The sequence below is a fragment of the Taurulus bubalis genome (genome assembly GCF_910589615.1).
Source record: "Taurulus bubalis genome assembly, chromosome: 11".
In the NCBI taxonomy this organism is placed as follows: Eukaryota; Metazoa; Chordata; class Actinopteri; order Perciformes; family Cottidae; genus Taurulus; species Taurulus bubalis.
Window position 1 is genome coordinate 18,757,218 of NC_136599.1, and position 20,313 is coordinate 18,777,530.

General features: G+C 41.9%; 2 protein-coding genes across 2 annotated transcripts; both read left to right on the forward strand.

Annotated features, from left to right (window-relative positions):
* Window positions 1-4,549: 4,549 nt before the first annotated feature.
* Window positions 4,550-9,890, forward strand: LOC306743573 (neurexophilin-2-like; the record flags this gene model as incomplete). Its single annotated transcript, XM_079226101.1, has 2 exons — window positions 4,550-4,636; window positions 9,048-9,890. The coding sequence occupies 2 exons, from the start codon at window positions 4,550-4,552 to the stop codon at window positions 9,888-9,890; spliced, it is 930 nt and encodes a 309-aa protein (XP_079082227.1).
* A 143-nt stretch (window positions 9,891-10,033) lies between these two features.
* Window positions 10,034-19,497, forward strand: LOC306743339 (serine hydroxymethyltransferase, mitochondrial-like; the record flags this gene model as incomplete). Its single annotated transcript, XM_079225843.1, has 13 exons — window positions 10,034-10,043; window positions 10,468-10,511; window positions 11,517-11,711; window positions 13,669-13,748; window positions 15,470-15,670; window positions 16,573-16,654; window positions 16,810-16,932; window positions 17,124-17,263; window positions 17,959-18,121; window positions 18,304-18,403; window positions 18,663-18,818; window positions 18,938-19,045; window positions 19,370-19,497. 13 exons carry the CDS (start codon window positions 10,034-10,036, stop codon window positions 19,495-19,497), a joined length of 1,530 nt encoding a protein of 509 aa, XP_079081969.1.
* Between the last annotated feature and the right edge of the window lie 816 nt (window positions 19,498-20,313).

Genomic DNA, 20,313 nt, shown 5'->3' on the forward strand with positions numbered 1-20,313 from the left:
AGGTAACGACGACAATGTGTAACAAGCAACTGCAGCAAACACAGAACTGGTGACATCGTTTTACATTTCATGAGTAATAATGAATGATTTTGCCCTGTGCAGGTCATACAAAACAAATCTCCTTAAATAAATCCGCACGAGGAACATCCCCATTCATGGTAATAAGATATCCATTCCGCTTTAAATGAGCGCGTCCTACTGACGTTTAATAATTTAAACCTCTTTATATAATCATATTATTTTTCACAACATTAGAAAGCCCCGCGTTAGCAGAGCATCAAAAAATTAGTTGAAACTCTTAATGATCCTCTCCACGGAAATCTTTAGTAAAAGGCGAAAGATTTATGCGATCTGAAGAGAATCAAGAGTGTGTACTTTAGAAAGGGAGGACTGCCCGACCCTATTCTCCGCCTTACCGAGTTCACGTATGGTTCCTTGTTTTCGTAACACCATTGCATAACTTGTTTGGAATTACAAAATAATCTCTATACAACAAATAATTGAAATAGTTGTACCAATACGTAATAAGAATATGTAATAATATGGATGAGAGTTACATGGAAGCGGTTTAACCTAGAACTACCACACGTGCGCTATGCATTGTGGGAGTATGGTGATCTGACCACGCCTCTGCTTTTAATAAAAATCTCTTCGAGAATAAATACTCTTTTTTTTCTTCTTTCTTTCGCAAAAAGATCGTATGGCTGTGAACGAGCGTGTGAACTGTTTTCACCATAAGTTAAAAGGGTGTTTCCGCTCAGCAACAACTGTTTACCAGCATCAAGTTGTACGCATGCGCAAACTAAATTTCGGTCAAGATGATAACCTACCTGGGCCCACATCCCACATGTATTTTCGCAAGATGCATACTTTATGAAAGGGGTATTTAACTAAAATTTAGCGAGGTTCAGTTCGAGAGAATTTCCTCATGCAAAGGTCCGGAACATCACAATAATTTAAAATTTGTGCTATTTTATTTTGTGCCATATTTATTGAAGGTGCCAACATGTTGTATTAACATCTGTAGTCAACATCTGACTGTCAAATTAAATAAAGTTAAATTAATTAACATCTAAAGAATATTTATTATTACAGATTTCCAATTTAACTGGAATAATTTTAAATAATACATACTCTAATAATACATATATTATCTTCTCTTATTTCAAGTAAAATAAAGGCTGGATTTAAAACAGAAAGCTTTTGAAAAATGTGACTCGATAAATTAAATAAAGTCCTTAATTAAAAATAAATAAATAACTGAATTGTCATGCAGCTTTAAATTCAGTTTGATCAGGCGTCAAGTGATGTCAATCAAAAGAGCCAAGATATTATATTCTTGTCATTTAAAAAGGGAAATGTTTGTTCAGGGACACCTGGTTATTAAACCACTTGTTTCAGCTCATTTCATATCATCATATTAATTCATGTGTTAGGGTTCTGATCATATTGGGCTCTTAGGTTTATTTTTCTGTGCCTTAATTTCAGATTCAGATTCAACTTTATTGTCATTGCACATAGTACAAATACTGTGACAACGAAATGTAGTTTGCATCTATCCAGAGTGCAAAAGAAGCAGTTAAGGTGCAGTGCAATGTGGTGGATAATATGATGAAGACAATACAAACAGTATAGACAGTATAATCATATACATACATATGTATGTATATGATTATACTGTCTATACTGTTTGTATTGTCTTCATATATATATATATATATATATATATATATATATATATATATATATATATATATATATATATATATATATATATATATATATATATATATATATATATATATATATATATGGGAGGTGTCGGAGTAGAGGAGAGGACTCAGCACACAGACCTGTGGAACGCCAGTGTTCACGGTGAAGGTCGAGGAGGTGTGATTGGCCGCTAACCTAACATACTGGGGTCTGTTGGTTAGGAAATCCAGTATCCAGCTGCAGAGGGTGGTGTCGATGCCAAACTCACCTAGTTTGGTATTCAGTTTGGAGGGGATGATAATGTTAAATGCTGAACTGAAATCGATGAACAGCATTCTCACGTAGGTGTTGTTGTTGTCCAGGTGGGAGAGGGCGGAGTGAAGCGCTGTGGAGATGGCGTCCTCTGTACTCCTGTTCTGGCGTTACGCAAATTGGAGGGGGTCCAGTGTGGGTGGTAGGCAGGTTTTGAGATGAGCCAGGATCAGCCTCTCAAAGCACTTCATGATGATGGGGGTAAGTGCAACAGGGCGGAAGTCGTTTAGTGGAGTGCTTTGGCACTGGCACGATTGAAGTGAGTTTGAGTCGGTCCGTTTGCTCAAAAGATCTGTGCTTTGTCTGGTAGTGGCGCTTCACATCGCTGCTTTTAATATCACTGAACATGAGAGATACTGCTTTTTAATTGGTTGTGGGAATAATAAACACAAGAGTCTGTCCATTCTTGGTTAAAGGCTCTGGTTAAGCTGTCCACATTTCTCTTTTTGGAGTGCCAAGTGAAATAACTTCTCTGACTCACATACTTTTTCCAACTATCTGGGCCCCGTTCCTCGTACCTGGCTTATTGAGTTAGCCGGATAATTTTCAGGATAAGATGACGCAGGTCAGGCTTTTCGGTTCCACGAAGCAAGTTTGGAAAAATCCCCATAGCAACACATCCAAATCCTTTAACCTGCTCCAGTGCAGGCTAACTGAAATTCACTGGATAAGCTGGCCACTCCCACTGGACAAAAATGCCAGCTCCCTTCCTCAGAGATGAAGGAGCGATATTAGTTAGGTTAGTTTTATAGGGAGAGAGTTCTTCGAGATCGCCAAAATCTGTTCTCACATCATGATGACTTCCTGTACGAGCTCTAATGATTCTGCCGACAAGGAATCACTTATTCACACGGCCTTCTCGAGCCGTACATTGAACACCACGCGGCGCAGCCGAACATTGTCCGTCTCACATACTGTATGCAGTAGTGGCGGGCTGTCAGGGCCTGCTAAGCCTTCTCTGTTGGCCTAAACAGAGTCACAAAGTTATAGCTATTTCATCTTTTTTTTTTTAGAATTAAAAGTTATATTTTTTTTATAATTGGATTGTGTTAAACAGCTGATCCACTGAATGTGCAGGTAGAAAATCCACGGCCCGTCACTGGTATGCATAGACTGGATCACAGACTGGATCACAGATTGGATCACAGATTGGATCACAGCCTTGCGCTTTTTTGCGAGTGGAGCATATTTGTACAGTGTTGGCGATGCAGAGAACATCGGAAAAGCCGTTGCATGCCGTGCTGTTCGTAAAGTTTATTTAGCGCTTAAGAAATTTATGGATGTGTTGAAAGCACTCATAATTATATGACAGTGTTATTAGTACACCATACATATCATTATTGTAGAAAATGACAGGACAAATTCCTTGTACGTGTAAACATACTTGGCAATAAATGACTCTGATTTTGACAATCAAAGATGGCTGTTCGTTTTGCACCCATCATTTCCATCATTCATTCTTTATTGGTAAGAATAGAACATTTTAATGCTTTTCTTAAATGATTTAATCAGAAATGTCGTCAAACAACTACAATGTTGAGCCAATCACAATCATCAATTATTACACAAGAAGCAGGTTAATAAGATGCTAAACATGTTGATAAAGTCGTGTTTGAATAGAGCAGCTTACCATTTAATGGGTCTCTGTATTTACACTTCTCTTGTTGGTTGGAAGCCCATACTTACAGTGATTTGTCGGCTTGAAATTCCTCGGAAAAGCTCAGGCACTGGCAGAATTCCACCATACTTGTCAGTGATTTGAACATTTCCCGTAGAGAGTCCTTGTCATTTTGTCAGCCTCCCCGTGGCTGAAGTTTGCGGGGACAGCGGGGAGGGCTGTCAAACTGTGCCCGCCTGAGAGCGCCTTTCCCCGGGTTGATGAGTCATAATAAGGGCCGGCCAGGTGGTGAAAATGAGCAGGGAGGCAAGCGTGATGGATGTGTGCGTGTGTGTGTGTGTGTGTGTGTGTGTGTGTGTGTGTGTGTGTGTGTGTGTGTCTTTATTTAGTGCGACATTGCATCTATACGTTTAGCCAACACAGAGACACCGATTAGCCGACATTATTCTCAATTGATAAATTCTTACTGAACACAATTTTCCTCCTCAGGCATTTAATGCTTTATCTAAATTTTTGGTCATGTTAAATACAGAAGCGTGTTTGTGTGTGTGTGTGTGTGTGTGTGTGTGTGTGTGTGTGTGTGTGTGTGTGTGTGTGTGTGTGTGTGTGTGTGTGTGTGCGTGTGTGTGTGTGTATTGATAGAGAAAGAGAGTGAGAGAGAGAGCGAGAGGGCGAGAGAGAGAGAGAGAGAGAGAGAGAGAGAGAGAGAGAGAGAGAGAAAGAGAGAGAGAGGGGCTGGTGGGGGAAGAAGGCGCACTGAGACAGTATTCACTCCAGATCTTGAGGAGTGTTGAGTCTCTCGCTGCAGTACGTCTTCTCCACTTTTGAAGTGAGTTAAGCTTAAACTCAGAAACTCACCACTTATTCCGCCGGGCAGATTGCCTCCAAGACACTTGGGCTCTCTGCATGGAGACACGTTGCTGCTGTTGCTGCAAAATGAGGGCGCTGTGTTTGAACGTTGCCATCACCTGTCTGTGTCTTCTCCCTTCAGCGGTGAGTAAGATCAGCGAACAGCTCTGAGTTGCTCATTATGAACGCAGGATGTTGTTTAGGCTCTCGGAAGAGTTCTGCAGATAATTTGTGCTTGATTCCCTCATGTTCTAGTTCTGCCACTGTTCATATATTAATGCATTGGTGCTCAGGCAAATGGTCTTTCTTTGTTTCAACAGTTTTTTTCTGAGGATGTGTTGGTTCTGAATTCATCAATAATCAATCAGCATCAATATTATATATGTGAAGCCTGTTCTGTTGAGAAAGAATACAGAAAGAAAAAATAATCAGTTGACGGCAGTTTTTTAGGGATAATATGTAAGTTGACAGAAGCAGACAGAGTTGAGAATGAGTGGATTGATTGCTCTGAATGTTCTGATCTGATTTCAGCTTTAACTTGAAACTCTTCCATTGAAAAGTTTGTGGCATGCTGTTTCATTCTACGAATGACATGCTTTTGTTCTGGTGTGATTTGCTTTTCTTCAAGCAGGCTCAGAATGTAAGACTTGTATCTTAAGATGTCAGCCTTTCTAGGGGGACTTGATCAAAGTTGACTTCTATTAGATGGTGAAGTTCAGCCAAAATGGGTCTTCTCTATCCCTCCAAATTCTAATTTGTTCCACTGTTGTGGTCTGTAATTCTCTTTCAGGCGTAATTGTAACTTAATTGTCTTTCTTGTCTGTAATTGAACTTACTTTGCTGCATGAGCAGCAGACTGCAGCATCTGTAACTTTAACATGGGAATTCTCAGCAGAATACCTCAGAACAACCTCATTTTGTGCTTCATTAGCTGAACCCTTTGTCAGTTTGACAAGTTGAATCGCCCCCATCACTTTGTTTTAAAGTGGTGAAAAACGTACACGGTTAGTATCTTTTTAGCCAATGGCAAAAATGTTCTCTCTGCCCTTAAAATGCAATTACAGCTCTCAGGTTTCTCAGTTTTTCGGCTTCTGCAGGTGCCTCTGCACAGGTGTTGTGCGTGCATCATCTGCATCGCTGTTGCTCAGTTGCAGTCACTGTGCTGGCATCTTGACACGGAGCCAACGACATGGCTGTCACACAGTGGGCTCCAATTAGTGAAGGTGAGAACAGCACATATAGATTTAGGCTTGTGACAATATGCACAGCTGGAGCTCACTTGGTTACAGGAGAAGACAGAGATTGGCACACAGGGCTGTGTGGTGGTTATGGTTATGAGTCCCACCTGTCGGTGAGGAATAATGGCGCTGTTTATTCAGAAATACACAAAACCTCCATCTGCCTTTGACCCATTATGATGAAATTGGAAATAAAGTGCATCTAACTTTTTGCCCAACTCTTGTCTCAATTTTTAGAGGCATAAACAACTTTGACTTGTCTCCCACACTGCATCACAATGCTTCCACTTAAAAATGGTAGTGTTGTGAGAGATGGTCTTGACACTTGAATTCACCTGCAGCTGATCATTTGTCTTTACGCTCCTGGTAATTTCTTATTGTGCATGGAGACTTCCTTGCAAGATATTCAGTCTATCATCAAGGTGGCATTGAAAAGAGGATTGATAGTTTCAACAAGGGAGGGAGGACAATAAAATACAAGTGTGTTAAAGGCAACACGTGCCTGCGTGTGAGAGTGAGAGTGAGAATGTGTGTCTTGTGGTAGTCCTTGTGGTAGTCCTTGCCTGAAGGGGCTTACCTATTGATCACAGACAATTTTAAGACATTCTCATTTAGAGGACATCAAACCATAATTATATTTTAATCGATTATTTGCTACCTCGTGATGGAGCAAAAGTGAAAGTGTCCTTCATTTGCGGTCATCCTCTTTGTTCTGAGGGTATATGTATTATGATATAGCCAAAACACTTTCCTTTTATTCTGTGCTTTAAAATAACAATGATTATTAAAAAACATATTTTGACGCTTAAATCTAGTAGTGCTCTATGCAAGAAGGTTAGGCTTTATTTACTCAAGTTTTGGGAGATTCCTGAGACATCAGCATCTATCCCAAAACAACGGAGCTGAGTGGGATATTGTTTGTGGTGTTAACAGCGTAGAAAGTCAACGGCAACACATCTCCCAAGAAACAGTGTCCCTGTTACTCCGGACAATCCACAGAAAACACTGTCAGAGTTTTCTCTGTAATTGGGAAGGTTTCTTTGGTAGACCGTACAAACTAGCACCACAAACTAAATCCCCCTCACCTCTATTGTGTTGAAGCAGTTGCAGAAACAGATATTTCCAAATGTAAAGGTTCTCTATATCAGGGGTTCTCACTCTTTTTTCTGTGATATCTTTTTCAGCCAAGTACCCTAGCAAAAAGCATTTTTGGTTGAAAAAAAGAGATGTAAGCGCTGTGCCTTCAGTGTCTGATTTAATATAGAATATATGCAATTCAGTTTAAGAACTTGCATTTATTGAACATTTATTATAATACGGGTAAGATGAAATCAAGCATTCTGATTGGTTGAGAGTGAGTCACGGGGTGTACTGCATTGAGCCATAATGTATGTACACCTGTTTACATTTACCAGAGCGTTCCATATCAGTGCGCACTCAAGATAACAGGTAGATTTTGTGCGACCGTTAGTTGTCATTTCAAGCTTGACAGTTACCAAACATGTGATATAGCCACGATAAAGGCCTCACTGAATCCGACCACACCAGAGGGTCTAGTTAGAAAAGTCTGGTTCAATATCTAACTGCACTTTGGACAACGAGGTAAGGAGGGTAACCGCCGCTAACTACAGGGTCGTTCGCTGTTTTCGCTGATGAGAATGGACAGAAGTATGCCAGCATGACATTCAATGAGGCAACAGACTGTCAGGCCTGGACTGAAAGGAGGACCCAGATGCAGGGGATATCCGTACAGGCGCACTTTATTATTTCCTTAGATCCTCTTCGACGAGTGAAAAAAACATTAGGCTGTGAACACAACTTCCTCACAAAAACTTCAAACATAAAACGCTCCCAAAGGAGGGAAGAAAAACAGGGGAAAAAAACAACTCACACACAAAAACTTTCGGGAAAACTCTAACTAGGACTGTGGACGCTGGCTTTGGTGCATGGGCAAGGAAAAGCACTTTTGCACAGAACAGAGGGAAGACGCAGACTATAAGCACATGAGGGCAATGGGGAACAGGTGGAACCACTTAGGGATCAGGGGAGACAATCAGACCAGTGACACATGAGGAAGGGCAAGTGACCTGAAACGAGAGGAGAGTCAGGCTTCAAAATAAAACAGGAAGTTACGAGACAAAAACCCCAGACAAGACAACCCTCACCGCGGTGTGACACAGACAAACATACGGGGAGGTTGGGAGATTTGGGCCGACAGACGTTTGCCCTTTTAGATTGATAATGTTGTTTATATAGGAGATATTTTCCTGTCTAGAGTTATTTGCAAGGGTTTGCCGGCCCTCCGCTACGCGTCGGGCTTAACAACACCCTTGAACAGTACATTATTGACGATACAGTACTGCCGCTCGTACCTTATTGCTTAATTATAATAGGGGTAGATGAAATCAAGCATTCTGATTGGTTGAGAGTGAGTCAGGGGGTGTACTTTATTGAGCCATAATGAATAGATTTTGCACGACATGTTTCATGTAAACTTTGATATTTTGGGGGGAATGACTTTTGATGAGAATGGCAGCGATGAATAATGGGGGCGAGGGGAGAGCAGATAAGGCACGGAGCGAGCAGACTCATTAGCGGGGATCGAGTGAGTAAAACCGGAAACTAAGATGAGGGTTTGAAAGGGTTTGATCACAAAATCGTGATTATTTCCAGTGAGAGATAATTACCGTCGGTAATTTCCCGACACAAGGCAAGTTCTCTAAACATCATGGAGGGGAATAAAGTGATGGAGAAAAGACGGACAGAGAAGCAGCGAGAGCACTTCTTTACATCGGTGGCTGTGTGGGGGTGGAGAAAGAATGCCACTCAGCCATTCATCCCACAGCAATGTGAATGAATGGGATGATTCAAGATCTAGCTAGGGTGCTAGGCTAACAAACATGATGTTCCCAATGCTGTTTGTATGTTGCATAGCAACAGCCACACATACGGGGACTATTTCTTTATTTTCTCTATCGCAGGACTATTTTCTCAATCGCTGAAATGCGATACACAACGCTTGGTGGCTACAACTATTTTGTGCTGAAAGGCAGTTTACTATTTACTTACTATTTATAATGTCGCAGGTAACTGTATTATGCTACGCTACGCGCTGGCCTAACAACACCCTTGAACTGTACATTATTGACGATACTGTACCGCCTCTCGTACCTTATTGCCTAAATAAAAAACAAAACCATTATGGAATAAAGGTAACGTTAAATGAGAAATGTGTTTTTCAGTTTTTCGTGAGAATCCCTTTGGATTAAAGCACTTTAATTTGAGGCATTTCTTAATTTACATGTTGTTATCCACAGGTACAAGAAACCCCCAAGCCCTTGGAGTTTCAGAGCCAACAATGGAGAGAGGAAGAAGGAGGGCCAGGGGACGCTGTGGGGGCTGCTTTGAAAGTTAAACATATCTTCAAAGATCTCCAGATCATCTCCACGAAACAAAAAACACCTGCTTACGGTTCTCTCGGCCCGTACGGATGGCCACAGAACTTTTCCCAAGCTCTGGATCAGTATCTTTACCGCCCCCCTTCCAAATCCAAACCGTCGGCAAAAACGCCCCCAAAGACTAAGAAGATCCTCGGCTGGGGCGATTTTTACTTTAACGTGAAAACAGTGAAGTTCAGCCTCCTGGTGACGGGGAAAATCGTTGACCACATCAACGGCACGTTCAGTGTCTACTTCCGCCACAACTCGTCCCGTCTGGGGAACTTATCTGTCAGCATCGTCCCACCCTCCAAAGCGGTAGGATGGGAAGTTTTGGATCCAGCAGGTCAGAGAGTTCACACCAAAAACTCGGTACTGGTTCCGGATCTGACGACCCAGTCGCAGAGCCCACCTCAGTCCACCAGCTCTACTCCTGTAGACCATCAGAAGCAGCAGCAGGACATGGTGATGGTGACCGAACTCAACTGCCGAATCGAATACCAGAGAACCAACCGGTCCAAGAAGACCAAGCCCTGCATGTATGACCCGGGGCAGACCTGCTACTCAGAAAACACCCAGTCCCAAGCAGCCTGGATCTGCGCCAAACCGTTTAAGGTTATATGCATCTTCATCGCCTTCACCGGCACCGATTACAGGCTGGTGCAGAAAGTCTGTCCGGACCACCATTTTCAGACAGAGCAAAACCAGCAGCACTTCGGATGATCAATTCTGAGATAAACAAACACTGACTTCTCATACATTTTTCAAAATCATGTGTTCAGTTTTTTTAAATAGGTTTGCGATTGACTGTTTTTATACGCTGTTAATACTATTTTCAACACGTCAGTGAGTGCAGTTCGAGTCTTATGTTAACATGTCAGTGAGATTAATGAAATTCATAACATCAGTCTTGTGTTGAAACTATACTCATCTGCCAAAAGCGCCACATTGTCTTGAAAAAAAGCAGCGATTTAATCCACCATATCATTGTGTGTAGTGTTTTTTTGTTTTCTGAATATGCATTGACACAAGTGAAGACTTGAAATGGATACATCTTTAGAGACTAAATTATCCAAACTATGGACTTCAAGTGCTTTTTTCTTACTATAAAATGAACTCCTTGACTGTTCATTGAACAGACTGATAAGATTTTTCTTCTTCAAAGAACTGACAGAGTGGGATCAAACAGATGATTTACTGTTGCAGTTACTTTTATCAGGGACACAAAGTACAAATGTCCTTGGCTTTCCTCCAGTACTGATTTTACTTTCACCCTTTGCACTTTGAAAAGTGAGTTGAGCTGTCACAGGCATGCTTTCTCTGTCATTACGGCAAACAATACGGGTGAGTACATTATGCATTTATTTTTTTAGCTTTTTTAAATGTACGCCTATATACACTTGTACCTGTGTTGGATGATATCGTGCCCTGTTTCCTAAGAGTTGTTGTCACAAAAGCACTTGTTACTGCAAACTAGGTCACCTCAACCACAATGGACATGTGTGGTTTAAAGATGTACGTTTTGTCCGACTTTGTGTTGCTTTTTTTAATTTGCCACTGTGTTTGTCTGATAACTGTGATTATTGCAGGCCATCAAATAAGAAGAGTGCTGCTGTTTGTCCCAGAATATTTGTATTTGTATTTGAAGGAAAGTTGACTGTACACTCCACCCTTTGTGCAAGACTTAATTTACTCAAAGCTTAGAAAACACAGTGAACACAATAGATGAAAGGAGACTTGCTTCAACATATATTATGCTTGAACAGTAATCGCTCTATTAAGCCAAAGGAATAGTTACGTAACTATCACGCAGCTACACGCTGCCTTCAACAAACAAAACCTTGATAAATAAGTCACTGCCTGTGTGGCCAGCCACATATCACTCTTCATGTCCAAGGTTTTCCATAACCGCTCCACTGAATAGCACGTTTGTTTTTTTCACTGCCTTTCATTTAATGGATTGTTTAGAACATCAAAAGGCACATTATTCTAACTCCCTTGTTTCCAAACCCCCGGTGCAAAGTATTATAATTTTGAGTGATGAAAGTGTGTTTTGCACAGGCTCACTCTTCCTGAGGTTTTCAAAAGACACCAAAGGAGTGATCCTGGAAAACAACCAAACTTTTGCTCTGCAGACAGTTCATAACAATGGAGAGTTGAATCAAATCCTGTGTCTCCTCATAAAGGTTTATTTTAAATACACCAAGTCGTTGAACAGAACAGTAAGTTATAGGAAATATAGCACCGTCTCTCCAAGGTCTTGCCAAACAGAGCAGTTTCGCAACAACTGTGGACATTTAGTTGTTGACCATGAATGATAATGTGAGTCTACCTACCACCCCCATGCAGCGCCTCTTCCTCAGGGCTCCAGGATGTCTGGGCCGAGAGGGGCAGGTCACAGCGGAGTCATGCAGGCGAGGCCTCAGCAGCGCGGCCAAGTGGACGGGGCAGGAGAACCTGGCCCGGGACGACCCGGAGATGTGGAGCCTCCTGCAGCAGGAGAAGGACAGGCAGTGTCGGGGACTGGAGCTCATAGCATCAGAGGTAAAGAGGAGAGATGTTCAGTGTTTAATGATCTGTTGGATTCACTCCTAATGTCCCAGTTACGGCCGTCTAGGGTGCCTAGGGGTGCAGGTGTAATACACATGTAAAGGTTAAAATCGCCTTGGCAAAGGTGGAACAAGGAAGGGAAACAATAGGGCGGGTGATATATTTAAGCAGCAATAAAATCATTTATTGACAGCTTATAGTTTAACTAAAAGATAAATCAACTAAAACAGAAGCAAGATGTGTCAGGGTCTCCTCCAAGGCCAAAACAACAAACAAAAGCCCCCACACTAGCTAGAACACAAGGTCTTTCTGGCCTATTGTAGCAAAAGGAAAAACAATACAGACCTCCCTGTCTAGACACAAAACAGGAGAAAACAGAAACAAAAAAAATGGCACACAGCTTCCCCCAAAATAATACCAATGGTAGCCTGCACTCAGGCACCATACAACCGCAGGTCCGACCGCTCGCAGATCAGAGAGAGAGAGGGAGAGAGCACTGGATCTGGGAGTATATCTATCCAGCCTACTGATTGAATGGAGCCCATGGTGCTACTCCATCTGCGCCAGACCTATAACAGATAGACAGCCACCTCCGCAGGAGAGGGCAGAGTTAAATCAGGGGGCAGTCCCATTCACTAACAAAGACCAGGTCAATAATGACATGGGTTTGGAAGCATTTATTATTGGGAAGAAGGAGGGGAGCCATGATGATGTAGGAGAGATCGATTAAGGGTCCAGAAGGAGGATGAGGGATGGGGTTGAATGATGAAGGGTTGTGGGTTATGGGTATGGATCAGGGTTGTTGGATGTTGGTCCGATGTCAGCTGGAGGGGAGCCGTCTCTGAGCGAGCTCTAATCCCCCAGCGGTTCCTGTATTATTCCACGACACACGACAGCGCAACTGCAAGTCAACGGAGATGTAGTTTCTATAATTAATTGTTTTCTTCAGAGAGTTCAGAGATTTCCTTTGCATTTGTCCCCCTCGCTGTGATTCCCTCAAAGTGGAAGCTGTGGCACAAGAAAGGAGTTATCATGCCACTACTCTCCAACAATTATCAATCCACAGAGCTATCAATCACAATGACATCTAAAATATTTTCATCTTGTGTGTCTGCGTTTGGTCAGTCACTGCAGCAGGCTGACTCCCAATGGAGAGCCACCATCATGGAGAGAGTTTTGTGTCAAATGGGGCACTGGGTTTAAATCCCACTGGAATGATTGAGGGATCCCTAGAACAGTGACAGGTATAGTATAATAACTAGGCAGAGGGGGCGGCTGAGGAAGCCAGAGAGGGAGACAGAGAGAGAAGATGAGCAGAAGTGAGAGTGGGAAAAAACAAACAGACTGAGACGGGGAGAGAAATTCATTTACATTCATTTCCTTTTCTGCAACTCCATCTCTCCTCTGACTCTCAAGTGTCTTTGGGAGATTTGACAGTGCTGAACCCCACAGGGATTCAGTATTGGATTCCTCCATATTTCTCTTTTAATTTGAATAGATCACCTCTAATATTTTTTTATTTTTTGATAAACTAATCCGTTTTGCAGTTTCCAGAAAAGACTGTTATGAACATTGTGTAAGATTTATGAAACAAATTCAACAGATTTAAATATCTTTGGTTTATCATCCTCTGACTCTAGGACGTGCCTTATTGTAGTTATAATTGGTTTAGTTGAAGTAAATTGCATACTGGATATGGAAAGTGTGGACTGTGGTTGTGAAGCTGGGCCTTGCTGAAAAAGAGCAGGGGTATTCAGTCCCTTCGTTATACTGTATTTCGGTGGTGACAGTGTTCTGAATATATAAGCATGATATATGCAGTATATACGCTGTACATATTTCTTTTTATAATCAACACTTGAAATAATGAAGGCACTTGCAAATTATGAGGTAGTATATATGTACAGCGTGTGGCTGTGGATCTTGACACTGTGCTTGTTTGTCCTGTCAGAACTTCTGCAGCCGTGCAGCGCTCGAGGCTCAGGGCTCCTGTCTGAACAACAAATACTCTGAGGGATACCCAGGACAAAGGTAACGACAATGCAATTTACAAAATAAATTGTTACAATTGTTGTACAATTTTGAAAGATTTTCAGAAGCCCAAGTGTACAATTCTGAAAGATTTAATTATATGGCAATTGTACAGCATCCTTTTCTCCCGCCTCGAATCATCCCTCAACATCACTGGAACTGCTCTCTCCTGGCTCAAATCATATCTAACAAACAGACATCAGCATCAACAACTGCACCTCCTCCACCGCTCCTCTGTCTCAGGGCGTCCCACAGGGTTCGGTGCTTGGTCCCCTTCTGTTCATCCTCTACCTGCTCCCTCTTGGTAACATTATCCGTCAACATGGTCTGCTCTTCCACTGTTACGCCGATGATGTCCAGCTCTACATCTCCACAAAGGCCATCACCACTGCTACTCACTCCACTCTGACCGACTGCCTCACTGACATTAAATCATGGATGCAAACCAATTTTCTAAAACTCAACTGTGATAAATCTGATCTGATCATCATAGGTCCCAAATCTCTCACCAAAACCAGTCACAACTTCTTCCTCACCATCGACAACTCCACTCTGTCTCCCTCCCAACACATCCGCAACCCTGGAGTCATGTTTGACAGCAACCTCTCCTTTGAACACCACGTCAAACAAATCACCAGAACTGCCTTCTTTCACTTAAAAAACATTGCCGGTCTCCGCCCATCACTCTCCTCATTTGCTGCTGAAACCCTGATCCACGCCTTCATCACCTCCAGAATTGATTACTGCAAAAGCATTCTTTATGGCACAACATCCAAAAAAGTCAATAAACTCCAGTACATTCAGAACTCTACTGCTCGCCTGCTCACCCACACCCGCTCCCGTGATCACATCACCCCTGTTCTCCAGAATCTCCACTGGCTCCCCGTCCCACAACGGATCCAATATAAAATCCTTCTTCTCACTCACAAAGCCCTCCACAACCAGGCCCCCTCCTACCTCACTGACCTGCTCCACCACTACACTCCATCCCGTCAGCTCCGCTCCTCTGATGCCAACCTCCTATCCATCCCCCATAGGACCAAGCACCGGACATGGGGTGACAGAGCCTTCTCCATAGCGGCCCCCTCCCTCTGGAACTCTCTCCCCAAACTCATGCGAGACGGCACTGTCCTCTCCACATTCAAATCACAAATCAAAACCCACCTCTTCAGAACTGCTTTTAATGTATGACTGTGTGCTCTTATTGTTTTTATTTATTTTTATCTTATTATTACTCCCCCAAATTAGAATGTATATGATGCACTTCAACATAATATGATACAGTACTGTAGAACATAATACACTGTTATGCGATACAATATGAAACGGACATAATACAGTACAATATATAATGCTGTAATACGATACAATACATAATGATATAATATGGTACAATACATAACGGTGTTATACGGTACAATATGTAATGATACAATATGTAACAATACAATACGCAGCGATACAATATACGTAATGATACAATACGTAACGATACATAATAATACAATACGTAATGATACAATATGTAACGATACAATATACGTAACGATACAATATGTAACGATACAACACATAACGATACAATATGTAGCGATACAATACGTAGCGATACAATACGTAACAATACGTAACAATACATAATGATACAGAAAATACGAGACAAAATAATACATGATACATGATACTTTCAAATCTTAATAAATGCCTTTTGTTTTTCTCAGGTACTATGGAGGTGCAGAGATTGTTGACAAGATTGAGCTGCTGTGCCAGAAGCGAGCACTCTTCGCATTCGGTCTGGACCCAAATCTGTGGGGCATCAACGTCCAGCCGTACTCTGGATCCCCCGCTAACTTTGCAGCCTACACATCTGTCCTGCAGCCCCATGACCGCATCATGGGCCTGGATCTGCCAGACGGGGGGCAGTGAGTGAACTTGTATTCAGATAGAAACAATACTCTAAATGAACGGTACAGTGTGTAGCATTTAGCATTATCCATTGGCAGAATTGGTGAATAATATTTATAAGTATGTTGAATGCAAAATCACCTAAAAATGAGAATCGTTATATTTTTGTTATCATAGAATGAGCCGTTTATATCTGCATACATAGCGCAAGCTGCAACCTCACTGCTGGATGGCTATGATGACGCTATCTGATGACTGACTACGTCACAGTCTTAAGATTCTGACATAAAATGCCGACGCATTTAGGCTGACATGTTATAGGCATTATCTGACCGTTTTTATGTTCGGAGTAGCAACAGTTTTGCTAAATGTCCCATCAAATGATGTGAGATTTGTGGTTCTGAAATTTTCTTGCATGAAACATGATGTTTTTATGTGACTTAACGTCAAGAGGAATTAGTGTAAATGACTAAAGGATAGTCACAAAGTAAGTTGTCAGTGGAGTTGTCACATTATACCACCCCTGATCTGCTACTTTTATATGACGGACACTAAAGCTTGATATGATGGCTGGCTGAGAGTTAGGGGTACAGTAAATCAGAAGGATTTTGACGAATGTACACACATTATGTATATTATTTTACATATAACAATAGATTGAACAATACACCCAGTGGCACAAGACAAGACAAAACAGCATTTTACTTTTCAAAAGTAAGAAAATAATATACGTAACAATACAATACAATAATGAAAAAGTACAAATATACAAGCAGAAACTAAATACGAACTTCAATAACATAAATAATACTAGTCGGCAGAATAAGTACACACTATTTCAGAAGAACTCTCTGAATGCATGCTCGACTCAAATTCATTTCTCATTTTTTATTTTTTTGTTTACTCCACCCCACTTCAGCCTTACCCACGGCTACATGACAGACACAAAGAGAATCTCAGCCACCTCCATCTACTTTGAATCGATGCCTTACAAGCTGGATGTGAGTAATTCGCTTGACTTAGGAATTACATTTCAAATCAAAACTGTCAAAGAATCTGTGAAGAAAGCAGTTAATCGTTACAAAAACAAAATTACAAGTGAACTCCCTTTTGACTGGTGTCTGACTCTTTCCTCCATCCTCCTGCATCATCTCAGCCCAAAACAGGTCTGATAGATTATGACCAGCTAGAGAAAACGGCCCGGCTTTTCAGACCCAAACTGATCATAGCAGGAACCAGCGCCTACGCTCGCCTCATCGACTACCCTCGCATGAAGAAGGTACCTCTTATATCAGGAATTATGCCCACTACTACATTTTAATAGCCCTTAACTCCATCCAGCTGTTTAACTTCCGAAAGGAAGAATAGCCAAATATAAGGGCAACTAAAATAGGAAACCCAAAGAAGATAAAATAAATTATAGGAAAGACGAATGAGTATATGTGTACAATGAAATGATGTGTGTTTCAGCTGTGTGTGGAGCTTAATGCCTACCTGCTGGCAGACATGGCTCATATCAGCGGCCTGGTGGCAACAGGAGCTGTTCCTTCTCCTTTCCAGCACGCTGACCTGGTCACCTCCACTACCCATAAGTCCCTGCGTGGAGCAAGGTGAGGGGTTGGACACTGTGTATGAATGATTTTTGCAATGGTCACAGAATATGGGTTCATGGTAGTCAGGTTAGGGTATTACAATTGTTATGGTTGATGTTTTAGAAAACTGGAACGCAGACAGTAGAAGCAGCAGAAGAATTTAGCAAATTATTTATTGCAAAAAATGGCTAACAGGTTGAGAGTCAGGCAACAACAAAAAAAGTATCAAAAGACTAGCAACAGAAACTCAAAGCTCTCGAGAAAAAAAACTAACACCAAGAAAAGAAACCATCTGGACCACTAAACACTGTGGTATTGTGAAGAACCATGCCACAGTGCCAAGCAACTGGGCTGGTATATGTAGTGAATGACTGCTTTGGGAGAACAGGTGAGCAGAAGGTCTAATGATGGACAGGTGACACTAATCAAGGTGAAGCAGACAAGGAAAACTTGCAGGAAAACACAAAGGCAGCAAGTGAAGTGATCTGAAATGAGAGGAACAAAATAAACCCTGCACATGAATGAACAAACTTGAAACAAGGAACAACTCAACCTATGAGCAGGGCATGACACCAGATGTGTCGTGAAACTGTGTGGCTTTGTATTGTACGCAAGAAATGCGTAATAAGCAGAAGCACAATGTCTTTATAGACGAAACGTTTAAAGGGACATTTCAAGTTGAATGCATACGGTTTTCTCTCTCCACGCTGCAGGGCCGGTCTGATCTTCTACCGGAAAGGTGTGCGGTCTGTGGATAAGAAAGGTCGGGAGGTGACATATGACCTCCAGGACAGGGTGAACTTTGCCGTGTTCCCATCACTTCAGGGAGGACCACACAACCACGCCATTGCAGGGGTGGCTGTCGCCCTCAAACAGGTCCAGATATCAACATTAATCCCAAGTATTTAACAATAGCCAGCAAGACAAAATGAGAAAGATCACCCTTTGGAAAAAATCTGCTCAATTTCAGCAGCTTATGTATAAAACAGACAAGTCATCTGGAGTGTCTTGATATGGTCTTTCTCATGACACATGCAGCATCACTTCTGTCTCTGCAGGCTTCCACTCCCATGTTCAAACAGTACATTGCTCAAGTGCTGCTGAATGCCAAGGCCATGGCTAACGCTCTGCTGAAGAAAGGCTATACACTGGTGTCAGGTACTGAGGCAGCTGAAGGGTGTTTGTTAGTACAAAACACAGACACATAAGATGTGTATTATATATGTTTGTGTGGGGTTCCTTATGCTGAATATGAATACAAAGAGAAAAAAGAAAACGTCCTCATTGTTTGTGTGGAGGTTTGAGTGGAGAGTGAAGGAGAATTTGTATTACCTTCAGACACATTATCAACTGAGCAAAAACAGTAATGCTCGCCTCCTCCTCCTCCTCCTCCTCCACCACCACTTCCTCCTCTCAGGTGGAACAGACAACCACCTGGCGTTGGTTGACCTTCGACCCCAAGGGATGGATGGGGCTCGAGCTGAGAGGGTCCTGGAGCTGGTGTCCATCACCGCCAACAAGAACACCTGCCCCGGAGACAAGAGCGCTCTCACTCCAGGAGGACTCAGGCTCGGTAATCAGATGAGTAGATGTAGAGCTGTTTTGTCTGTATGTATGATCTGTCTGTCTGCTCATCAGCCTGTCAGTCAACCTGTCAACCTTGCCTGTATTAATAATGCTGTTTTCTCACAGGAACTCCGGCTCTAACCTCCAGACAGTTCAAGGAGGCAGACTTTGAAAAGGTTGTGGAGTTTATTGATGAAGGGATTCAGATCGCACTGGATGTGAAAAAGAAGACTGGTGAGAGAGGAAGAGTGTTGGGTTTTATATACATACATAATGTTTGCTGGGAAGGCTTTCTAACGCTTTGTGACCAGAGATAATGTGTTCAAAAGGAACATGACGCCTTCAAAATAAAAGCACATTAGAAAAAACCTTTCAAAATAAAAGCCCATGCAAAGGTCCGCGATTCACTGAAAACTGGTCCGCGAAGCCGTCGCGGGCCACATAAAATTACCTGGCGGGCCGGATTCGGCCCGCGGGCCTTGAGTTTGACACCAGTGCACTAGAGGATATTTTTTTAGACAGAATTATACATTTTATTATTACTCTTTCTCTCAACAGGAAATCTGTCCAGCTTCAAGTCCTTCCTGCTGGAGGACAAAGAGACGGTGTCGCGCATCGCGGAGCTCCGCCAGCGGGTGGAGCTATTTGCCAGACCCTTCCCCATGCCCGGATTCACTGACCACTAATAACACATCACACAGAAAGGGTCTTCCCCATTTGTAATAGACTTTTGATGACCAGATTCAAGTCATCTGAAACTGAAGTCAGTGGGCCATTTATGCACACAGTTACATTTCCATGTCAACGATCGACATTATCTGCCAAATAACATGTATCATCTAATATGATGTATCAAAGCCTGATGAATAAAAAGTCACACAATACAAATTTCCAGGTTAGGTGTGTACTTAATGGAATTATAAATCCTCTTGAGAGGCATACATAAGTAGAGGCTCTATAAACACATGAGGAATGATGATATAGTAAAACACAAAAGTTGTAATAAAATAAAATAAGTCCTCATAGGAAAAGTTAAACTTGTTGACAAATCCTAAAATATATGCTTCCAACTAGTATTATAAACCATTTATTACAGGTTTATATAAATGCTAAATGCTACGGACTAAGTAACGTGTTACCTAATGTAATGATTTTTTTTTAGAAAGTTTTCTTCTATTAGCAATCCATTTCGTGTCAACAATTTATTTCAGTTTGGCAATTTACTACAGCGATTAGTAAAGTTATTTTAGGCCGCATTGGGAAATCATGTTTGACCGTACTAGATATGAAAATGATTTGTTTTGTGCCTGTGATGATGAGGTAGATAACGATGATGCTTTCCATTAAGACTGTTTCTACTAGCCTAAAATTGTTGCACAGGAACATACATTATCCTGCAGTTAATACATTAGCAGCTGCTACGCTCGCTCTTATACCTGCCCCTCTTCTGTTGTTCGCTGCTCTAAGCCAAGAAGGACCACAAGTGTTCAAGGTATTTGGCT